This window comes from Chlamydotis macqueenii, chromosome 2, assembly GCF_036417535.1.
Source record: "Chlamydotis macqueenii isolate bChlMac1 chromosome 2, bChlMac1.mat, whole genome shotgun sequence".
NCBI classification, from domain to species: Eukaryota; Metazoa; Chordata; class Aves; order Otidiformes; family Otididae; genus Chlamydotis; species Chlamydotis macqueenii.
The window spans coordinates 137,248,843-137,260,287 of NC_141557.1; the positions used below are offsets into that span (position 1 = coordinate 137,248,843).

Genomic DNA, 11,445 nt, shown 5'->3' on the forward strand with positions numbered 1-11,445 from the left:
ACTTCTGTATTTCAAAATCAGTAATACTGGACAATTAGTTACAAAGAACTTCCAGGAATGCAATGCATAGGCAGTTCTCTTGTTCTGATCCATGATGAGAGAAGATTTCTCATTTTAGTGAAACTGTTAGTAACAAGTGATTTTGTACCTTGAGAGAAGGTATGTATCCACAAAATATTAAGGAATCTGTGTAAAGATGGAGATTTCACATGAAGAAAGCAAGTGGAGTTTTGGAAAAAAAAAGCCAAACAAAAAAAAAACCAAAACAAAACAATTAAGCTAGAGGCGTACATACCCTAAGACACCTGAGATTTGACACAGCCAGTATTTGTTGTTCCATGATTAACTGCTAAGGAAGGGAGGTGAGAGCAAGCAAAAAGCCCCAGTCAAGTATTGGTTTAGAATTTATGGTCAGACAAACTATATGGCTACATAACACAGACAATTCAGGGACAAAATTCTGTCACAGCAAAATGTAAAATTATTTATTTTCACTGTAATTTTATTACCATCTCAGGCATTACAAATTAAACATTTGACTTTTAAAGCATTCAGGCAATTACAGGAAGAAACAGGCATTTCTGTAAGTTTCATAGGGTCCTACTTTCATCTGTAGGCACTCAAGTACCTTCAAAAATCTTAAAGGTCTACATCATATGTAGCCTCATATTGATGGATTTCTCATCTTCTGAACAACCCCTCACTTCTTGGATATATCAATAAAAGGGTTGCTCTTTTCCTGTAAGACAAACATACCCTCTAATTACTACAGTTATAAGAGGTCATTTAAACCAAGTTTTCATGGTTCTGCTTATAACCCTTTTCTACTCCACGTACATTTAACAATTTAATATTTTTTTCATTAATGCAAACAGTTCTCCTTTCATTAATCATAGAGACTTAATCCAAAATCTTCCTGGCAGACTTTGTCAACACAGTAACATCAGTTTAGTTCAAATGTTGAGCTATGTATAAGTATGCTTGATTCCCACATCTCAAAAAACCCTGATGTCTTTCTGGACAAATGCAACCCACAGCCCACTAACTGTAACAACAGCATTTCCCTTGTACAAGTCACTCCAGAAAGCTTTATCCATCTGGAAATATGCTTTCACTCATAGATGGGTATATATTTCAGCAGTGACTCCAAAAATTCAGAACTAGGGAAGTCTTTAGATGGACAAGAACCACCTGCATACACAATTCAGCAGCAAACTATTGACAACCGCCTGCTCCTAAATACAAGCTCACTGACATGTTGGAGGATTATCTGTTCATCATTAGAAAATTATCTGGAGGCCTCTTTCTGCCCCTTTTAAGCATCATTCATTTAATTTACACATGCATCTCATCAATCCCTCTGGTTTCTATGCAGCAAAATGGATGACGTGGGATCAGTTAACACACTAGTATTTTTCCCTGTAACTACAGAATCTGTTGCATGAAGGAAATGAGAGTGCAGAGGGAAGAGGATGGATAATGGAACAACTGAACACCACTTACTCTTCAATCTAAGTACATTAAGCAGTTTTCCACACTCCACTGAAAACAAGTCCTGAATAAAGATATCATCAGGATATAAACATTCTACTATCATTTCTGGTACTGCTCTACCAAAAGAGTACTATCTTTAGATGACTTGTTATCAGATTGCCACAAGCAAAACTGCACAGAAATCCACCTCAGCACTTACCTTAGAGATTTCAGGAACAGCAACATTCAGATAATGTCTCACTATCACATCAGCTCTGCTACAGGGTGTCCTTAAAATTAGTCTGTATCTCTCACACCCTTCTAGAAACCACAAAGGCTATGAGGAAGATTTTTTTTTTTTTTTCATTTTAACTAATGGGAACATCCGATAAGATCTGATGAAAGAGACATAGCTTTCACAGCCTCCCCAAACCAATTTTTTTTCACTGTGAGGGTGACCAAGCATTGCAACAGATTGTGCAATCCCTGCACAGAGAGGTTTTGAAGTATCTGCCTTTGGAGATAGTATTCAAAACTTAGCTCGACACGATCCTGGGCAAACTGCTCTAGCTGACTCCGCTTGAGCACGGAGGTTGGACTAGGTGATCTCAAGAGTTCCCTTCAAACTAAAAGATTCTAGGAAAATTAATTAAAAGCTACCAAAAACATGCTTAGGAAATAAAAAACACAAAATCAAGCAAAAAAAAAAACAACCCCCAAACCCAAAATAAGGCTGTAGGTCATAATTCTGTCTCATCACTAAACAGAGTGGAAAGAAACAGCACCCAGAAAACATTATTTGCATCAAAAGTACAGCTGTTTGTACCTGTCCTATAGGCTTTCTACTAATAATCAACTTGTTCTCTACTTCTGTGTGGAATGTTCAAACTCTGACACCCAATCTCAATAAGCAAAGTGTCACACAAAGTAGGCAATTTAACATGACAGACTAATGCTACTGTACTGCAACAGAGGAGCCTGCAATCACTGCCTCTTCTGGATAAATTAGTTTTGAATTTATCTTCACTTTTTCTTTTATTCCAGGTGCCTCCTCAGATTACATGGGCGAGAGTTATAAAATGCTTTTCCTCCCATCTATTTATTATAATAAGTGTTAAGAAAAATCCGTTAACAGGCTCAGTCCTTTTATGAGATGTTGGACTCAGACTATTCTCATCTGAGATAAATCCTCCCTGGATAGAAAAATTGCTTATTCAGTGTCACTGTTTTAAGAGAAGCTATACATCAACGAGCCCTACATTCTGAACAGAGGCCTCTCATATTTCCACACTGACTCCTCCGTCCTGTATTTCATGAGAGATGCAGCTAACTCAGAAGAGGAAATGATGCAGATCTTTGTCCCATAAAATCTTTGTAGTTAGGGTTTTTTTTCTTCTAGTTTTCAAGTGTGCTTTATCACTCCTTGTTCTTGAAATTCAACATGTCTTTTCACACTAATACATGAGACTTGAAAGTAAGATCCTTATTTGACAGGCCAAGTCAAGTCTAAGGCATTCCTGGGTAAGATTCAGCTTCTGTTCTATTCACAGATTCTTATATTTGGATTCCCATACAGAAAAACTTAACATCTCAAAGTGCTTCAACCTTTTCATAGAAAGTGACATAACAGTGTTATTGTATTTTTTTTCTCTTAGTAGACGAAGTATTTGAGGATTATTTAATCTCAAAGCTTAAACTGGCACTCCTGTATACCATTCATGGATATTGTTCACATTTAGCATTCGCTTCTATTCACTTCTCCCCAACAACACAGACCAGAGATAATGGTAACACAAACTGCATTGAGCTCATTAATGGTTTTGACTGGACACTGATGCATGGACAACTTAAACACTGGAATCAGACTGTCACCAAGGCAGAAATTCATCAAGATTGTTCTCTTTTATTTGGAAAAGACAGAGATGGAATTCACGTAGAATGCCAAACCTATGTACTGTGGTTTCATAGTAGAAAGCTTTAATATGATTTCATACTGACTTTAAATTGGAAACATACCTGACCTTTTTCCTGAAAACAAAGAAAAAACCCTTTTCCTTTGTATGGTACTTGCCATGGTAAGACACCAAATACCAGCTGGGGAATTTATACACAAAAGTAACAGAGCTGAACTGCACAATCTGTCTTTTGAATGTTTTATCAATTTGGCAGGCAGAAGAAAAATGTTTCCTATTAATGGGTTGTCAAAGTCTCCATGACTGTTTTTATAACTTCACTTAATAAGAAAAATGCACTTACTGGCTTTTCAAGTACAATTGGGTGATCAGGAAGAAACTCTGGCTTCTTCTGAGAGAGAGAAACACTTGAAAGTTTCAGAAGGAAATCTCTGCTGTATTTGATCCTTTCTGTGAATATACAAAATTACTAAGTTCAACGTTGTTGTTTAAGGCATTAAGGTCGGGAATTCAGAGAACAGATTTGGTTTCTTACAGAAGGGTATAAATGCTGCATGTGGAATATAAAAATCAATATTAAAACCAGCAGAAATTTAAGTCTGATCTTGCATCAGGACAATTTGTAGTAAATTACAGAGCATTTCACTTTAACTCTATCAAACTGACTTAGTAAATATTGAGGACTATTCCAAGCTAATAAGGGTTTGTTGTTTTAATACAAAAGAACACAAAAGGGTGAATCCAATCTTACATTGCGGACAGACTCCCTATAACTTCTCCTAATTAACAGAAACATCACAAACTGCTCTTGAAATCCTAGAAGAAAATCTGTTTATAACTCACATCACAGTGGCACACGTTTCTATGGGATAAATAACAAAAACTGAGTGTCTCTTTTCTTGGAGCTATTAAGTTGATGTCTTTCAACAGGTAAAAGTAATTATGAGATCCGCTGCATGTACACTGGCAAACAGATTAACACCAATTTAATAGTTTTGAGGGTTTTATACTGAATCAACAAGAGTTAGGGGCTTTGCTTAGAACGTGCATGTTATAGCTCAAGTTTGTACCACTATCTCTACTGTAGCATAGCCTCAGATATAATATTTTCACCCATGTCCCTATTTTAAGCTGGTATTCTTAAACAAGAGCAGAAACATGAGGAAAGGAATTAGGCAAAGAAGGGACAAACTTTATCTCTGGTCCTTGGTGACAAAGGAGCTTGTTCCTTTAACAATAATGGGCCTCCTGTAAGACTGTTGCACAGTCACTTGATTGACTATAGTTTTTGCTTCTCAGGCTGCAGGCTGTTGACAAGAGAGGCCACAAAGTCAACTATGAATGGGATTTTTTCCTGCCTTTGACCACAAGTGATCGTAACTGCTGAACCTATGTAAGAGCATAAGGATAACTTAAAAAATAATAAAGAATATAAACAAAATATTGAAAACTTACAGCTTGGGTTTTTTCCCCCATGCTTAAAAACATAAGAAGAAAATTACTTCTGTAAGGCTTTGACATGGTCTCCCACAACATCCTTCTCGCTAAACTGGAGATATGGATTTGATGGCTGGACTATATGGCGGATAAGGAACTGGCTGGATGGTCACATCCAGAGCAGTGGTCAACAGCTCAGTGTCTGGATGGAGATCAGTGACAAGCGGTGTCCCTCAGGGGTCCAAGTTGGGACTAGTACTGTTTAATGTTTTCATCGGTGACACAGGCAGTGGGATTAAGTGCACCCTGAGCAAGTTTCCAGATGACACCAAGCTGAATGGTGCAATCAACATGCTTGAGAGACAGGATGCCATCCAAAGGGATCTAACAAGCTTGAGAACTGGGCCCATGTCAACCTCACACAGGTTGGGACAACCCCCGTTACCAATACATGCTGGGGGATTAAGGGATTGAGAGCAGCCCTGCCAAGAAGGACTTGGGGGTGTTGGTGGATGAAAAGCTGGACCTGAGCCATCAATGTGTCCTTGCAGCCCAGAAGGCCAACCGCATCCTGGGCTGCATCAAAAGAAGCATGGCCAGGCCATCAAGGGAGGTGATTCTCCCCCTCTACTCTGATGAGACCCCACCTGTGGCCAGCTCTGGTGCCCCCAGCATAAGAAGGACATGGACCTGTTGGAGCGAGTCCAGAGGAGGGCCATGAAGATGATCAGAGGGCTGGAGCACCTCTCCTACGAAGAAAGGCTGAGAGAGTTGTGGCTGTTCAGCCTGAAGAAGAGAAGGCTCTGGGGAGACCTTATAGCAGCCTTCCAGTACCTAAAGGGGGATTTTAAGAAAGATGGGGAGAAACTCTTTAGCAGGGCCTGTTGCAATAGGACAAGCGGTCATGGTTTTAACTTGGATCACTGTCACAGTTACTGTGACATATTTAAGAGTGAAGAATTAGGCAGGAAGCAGTGCAGAGGAGGACTGTGAGAATACATTTGGAATCTGAGATTATCCCTTAATGAAAAAAAAAAAAAAGTAAATGTTTGGCTTGTTTTAACTGCCAAACCATGGCAAAAATACTATTATGCTTAATGAGTACCGAGTGATAGGTAGTACAGAAAGAAAAGCATAAGAACCAAATCTTAAGGACAGTATTTACACAAGAACAAACTGTCCAGGATTAATCATAAAAGAAATTAAGTGATTTCTAATCATCAGAAAATCACTTCTTCAGAAGCACTGTAGTAAGGGTAGGAGAAGGAATCCAAAGTAATAAATTCTTCAACTGTTTGCATGCAATAGTCGTAAAGATTTACATGATGACTGACCCCTGCAACAGGCTAAAGGATGCAAATCAAACCTATGCTTCTATAGACAGAAACAATTTGCACAAAAACAGGATTTGGGGTGAATAAATTGTTTTATGCTTGGGGTTTGTACTTGGTTTTGGTGGGGTTTTTTGTTTTTTTTTCCACTTAAAAAAAAAAAAAAGACAGGTACACCCTTATATGCAAGGAGGTCTACCAGTGGAGGTTTCCCACCTCAGTTATAGCCAAGTTTTACACTCTCTAGTGTGTTATGTATAAAACAGGAAGGTTTCATATTGCTCATATTGTGGTACAGAAGAAGGCCAAGCTCTCAAAGCACTGGCTAATTGGAAAAAATAACATGCAGCCCACATCTCTTCAAAGTTCAAATACAATTATGACACAAATCTCCATTCAATATTTTACCTTTTTTTTCTTCTGATTCATGCTGGTTTGGTTGACAGGGAATCACAGTTTGAGTTAAGATCTTCACTTCAGCCATTTCAGGTAACTAAAATAGGGAGGAAAGAGTTAAACCTTTTTTGATATATTACACAAAATTAAATTATGAACCTGGTTTCTTTTAAACATATTAAAACAAGGATTTATGTTTCTGGATTTCTTAGTTAAAAATAACAGTTGTAGCACAGTTTCAGTAATCAATTCTGCTTTCACCAGTCACCAAGATTTTGGACAATTCATAGGTTTTGTGCACAAAGAAAACTAGATGAGGATAACTAAAGTTTTATGATTGTACTAAAGAGTACTATTACTGTCTTTCCAAAAAGGCAGTAAGATTTAAAGCACCTGAAATACAGTGACAAGTTTGAAGAACAGGTTCTTGAAGTGGAATATGAAATAGAGATATTTTTGTAGGAACGGGGACATTATTTCACCATTATCAGAAGCCAAAGAGCAAATTGATAACAAAGTACAGCTTTCTCAGATTGTCACTGATGCTTTTTAAAGAGAACGTTTGGCGAGATTCATTAGAGTGATGATGCACAACTTTGTATCATCAGATTCAGGTCTTGGTATCTTCAAAACTAGCTACTAAATGTTCCTGCTTAGAAAAATATTCTACGAAGCTGCTATGCCAGCCTCCAGGCCAATGCTGCCCATCAACTAAAATCACTAAGTTCACAGGGTGAACAATCAGCTGGTATTTGGAGGTACCCATAAAACAGCTGACAGTCAAAAGTATTAAAAAGCCTTCTCAAAGGCCAAAGTTTAAAAATATATACTAACATCAAAGAAATGCAGTATCTACATACACATAGCCAAATATTGATGAAACTTGAGTACTACAACATTGCTGACCACAGGCCTATTTTAAAAGGGAATAGTTTTTTCGTCTAAATACACATTGCTCAAGAGACAAGTATAACCGTTAATTTCCCTATGTGTGATCAAGGGTAGGCGATCAACATCTTGACTTTTAAAAAAGTCTAAAGTAGCTTCCAGAAGCTTCATACAATAAATTAAGGACTACAGGATTATTAGACTTCTAAAATAAAAAATGAAGGGACACTTGGCCTAACAAAAAAAAAAAAAAACAACAACAAAAAAAAACCTCAACATTCCAACACATTCTGAAGAACATTCTAATCAGTATCAACAGAAAATCAAATTCAGACTACGAAATATTAGGCATTCCAGTTGGGACAATACAAACTCCATTTTGCAGCAAACAGCTACAACCAATTTCAAGTTTGAAAGATACATTGTACCATATCTAAAAGTAAGTATTTCTGGCAATAAAGCACTAGAGTGCTTCTGGGTTTTTTTTGAATGCTAAGGCACATTTATTGCTGGGTCCAGCAAAGTCAATTAAACAGAAGTACAGAACGCACTGGAACTGTTTAAGTATCCAGTTTTGTGAAGTTTGCTGCTTCAAATGAATTTGTGTATGTGCTAACAAAAGTAAAAAGAAAAAAAAAAGTATTTGTTATTCTTTACATATAGTAAGCAAAGACTGAATATGTGTACTTTAAATTTAAAATAGCTGTCTTAAATTCAATGAAGACTAAAACAATACCACACACACTCTGCTACGACTCTTACTCATAAGGTGCATTTTTCAGTTATTAGTGCACGCAAATATCAGGGAAAGGCATTCCTGAAACTTGTACTTCTTTTAAACACTTCTAACACTGTTGGTTTCTAACATACAGATTCAAGGACACTCCTAGCTGGAAATACAGTTTACTTTTCTTTTGGTAACATAAGGGATCAGCTGATCTGTAATTTATAGCACTCTAGAACACACTCCATCAACTTTGTCATCTACTATTTACTCAATACTCACCCAGTCAACAGTACTCTGCAAACATACCTCAGTGTTGCTAGGTAATTCAGTCTCAAAGTTTAATGGAATGGCTGATGCTGGTGAAGATAAAACATTAAGAAAAAATATTTTAAATAGACTTTACATTTTTATTTTGTGATACTTGCCACAAGAACATTACTGAAATCCAACCGCAAAGAGATTATATGGGCATTTACTCACAACTTAAAAGCTCTAAATGACCAGAGAACCATTTTTCCATTTCTTCCATGAATTTTAAACAAAGCAAAAATTTATCATGTCACTTAACTTCGGTCCACATCATCACTGCTGTCACTTTTTCTCTGGCCACCAAACATTTCTAACTTAACAATAATCATAGCTCTAATACTGCAGTATCTAGAAGGCATGCAGAAATTTAAAAACAAAACCAAAATATACACACCTGACATAAATAGTGCATGATTTTTTTCTTAGCCTTTTAAAAATTTGTTTTAAACTTGTACGAAGGCTATATAAGAATGGTATGGGAGAGTACATCATACTTGCAATAAAACCTAAGCAGTAATCTGTTTGTCAAATTATGTGAATTTTCTGTTTCCAATAGCGGGAATCAACTAACCCAAGAAATGGAAATTTAATAGAGAAGTCTGATCCGGCTTTCTGAAGGCAGAATTTCAAATGCCAAGCTAGATCATCACCACCAAAAAGAGTTCTGCATAAACCTAATATAGTTTAAATTCAGATTTTATCACAGAGATTATGTAGTAATATCAACACAGAGCAAGGGATTTATACATCACTGTAGTTTGAACAAAGGCATTTAAAAAAATCCAAGCCACCTAACACATCCATGTTATTTCCTTAAAAGCAACTGAAGCTTTGGCAAAGTGAACCGTATCTTAGCCATGCTACTCACCTTGTTTAGGAGGCAGATGATGCACAGGTCGCGCTGGCTGAAGGGATTTACCAATAAACTTTTTAGTTTCCCTTAACATTTTGAAGCATCACACTTTAAAAAAGTAGCAGAAATCAATACAGAGCATTCAGTTTCACATACAGATGTTAAGTGAGAAGAGCAGTCTATCTACCACTCGTTTGTTGCATTTGACAAGAGGATATACTGGTTTTTAGTATCTGGGCAGGAAAAAGAAGAAAGGCCCAACACCGAAGTTTTCTTAGATGACCAAAAATGCGGATAAAATTCTCATAAAGACAGAATTGGACATCTGTCATTTCTCCTTCCAAATGAGCTACCCTAGCTTCTTCTCAAAAAGGTTTTTTTTTTCCTGCATGTAAGTCTGTACACTTGGAGAAAGAAGATAGGGACACAGGATGGAAATTAAGGTATTTTCTAATGGTTATTTGGGGTAAATGGGGTTTTAATTAATTAACATCAGTGTGCCCTTTACAATATGCTGGCTGCACAGGAGTTTCCTTACATGTATCTACATAAAATTGCATAATTGTTTTTTACTATCTACTTTAGTTAAATTAATACAGTTTTGCATCTTCCCACTCAGGCTGCTACAGAAGCACCAAAAACTGCTAAGCTGGTGCTGGACTGATGTATCTCCCACTACAAGTAAACCATAAATCGTAATATCTTGATTTGTAATATCTGTATCTTAATCCTTCTCCTTCCCACTTTCATCTCCTTTGTCAACTGGGAGATTTCATTATTTGAAGGAACTTCGACTTATTTTAGAGGAAAAGAACAGCAGAAACAACAATCAACACAATAATAGCAGTACTGAAGTTCTGTTTTCTCTAAGAGACTTTAAAAGAAAAGGGAATAATTGTTGTAACAAAAAAGATTCAAAGAAAACTATAATGACTTCAAGAGTTAAAACTGTAGAGATTACTACCTAATTCCAGTATGGAACATGAAAAGATAAATTAGGCCATTTAAAAATATAATACAGTACCACTCCTCACTTCAACTGGTCTTTGCATTATAGAAAAAAAAAAAATCATCTATTTACTACATTACAATCTTTTGAACTTGAACACTGAACTTCTACTATATTCAAGTAATAATTTTCCAGCATAGCCAGTCTGAACACATTCAGGTCTAGAAACTAGTTGTTAAATGGTTACTGTCTGAATTTGAACAGCTGAACTAAAGCTAGGAAAAAAGTTCTGTTTTGGTTCCCTGTTTTTCCTACCTTCTCAACTTAAAAAATAAAGACTTGAAAGCTGTATTCAAAAGCAATGATGAAAATTCCTGCAGGATGAACTGAGACTACTGACATGGATGATATCTTTCATTTTCTCCAGATTAGGAATACCATATTTATACCACATACTAAATTTCTGCATAAAGCAATGCAGTAATGATATTTGCATTGGGAAAAAGAAAAAAAAAAGGCAAGTTTTCCTCCATATCCTGACTGCAAATGATAGGCACACTTTTTTAAAACAGGAAAAACTGTTTAAGAGGCTGGCTAGCTTCTAGAATGTTGCACACTTGTATTTTTTAAAGCATTGTCCTGTCAATGAAAACAAGATAACTTGCGGTGAAAGCAAAAGAATACATTCTGCTCCCCTGTCCCCAATTTCCATGAGGAGGAAGTCTAAGAAACCACATACTTCCAAAGAAAGCAAACTAGATGAAGATATGAGAGAAAGAGGGGAGTTTGGGCAGGCGTGAAATCAAGCAGTGTTGTAACAGCTCTACTTCCTCCTTTAAGTTAAAGGAAAAGGCTAGAAAAGATCTCAACAAGGTAGCCAGCCCATCCTTCTCGATTAATAGTGTTGTATCTGACCAATACCAAGAAAAGCTGAGAAAGATTATTTTAAATAGCTGAGAAACAAACTGCTTCCAGGAGAGACTACTGCTGCAGGGGCACCTTCTGCACCCCAAGACCTCCTCTCCCCCTTACAAAGCCCATATTGCTTCTCAAGAGTTACTCCAAGTGGCGACCTGCCCACCATAAAGGGAGCCCTCTGCAGTAGCAATCAGGCCCAGGAGGATTTCTGGGCATCTTAACAAGCTGGACATTCACAGCAAACAGCTTAT

The 11,445-nt window shown here is 37.0% G+C and overlaps 1 protein-coding gene across 2 annotated transcripts; it reads right to left on the bottom strand.

The window, feature by feature from the left end:
* Positions 1 to 700: 700 nt before the first annotated feature.
* On the bottom strand, positions 701 to 9,421 carry C2H8orf88 (chromosome 2 C8orf88 homolog). Of its 2 annotated transcripts, none has more exons than XM_086742524.1 (5): positions 9,343 to 9,421; positions 8,445 to 8,515; positions 6,563 to 6,647; positions 3,730 to 3,836; positions 701 to 739 (listed from the first exon to the last, which is right to left on the bottom strand). In XM_086742524.1, the coding sequence occupies exons 1-5, from the start codon at positions 9,419 to 9,421 to the stop codon at positions 701 to 703; spliced, it is 381 nt and encodes a 126-aa protein (XP_086598650.1). The 2 variants fall into 2 exon arrangements, with proteins under 2 accessions (XP_086598650.1, XP_086598649.1); XM_086742523.1 differs by having other exon boundaries at positions 8,445 to 8,521.
* Positions 9,422 to 11,445: the final 2,024 nt, after the last annotated feature.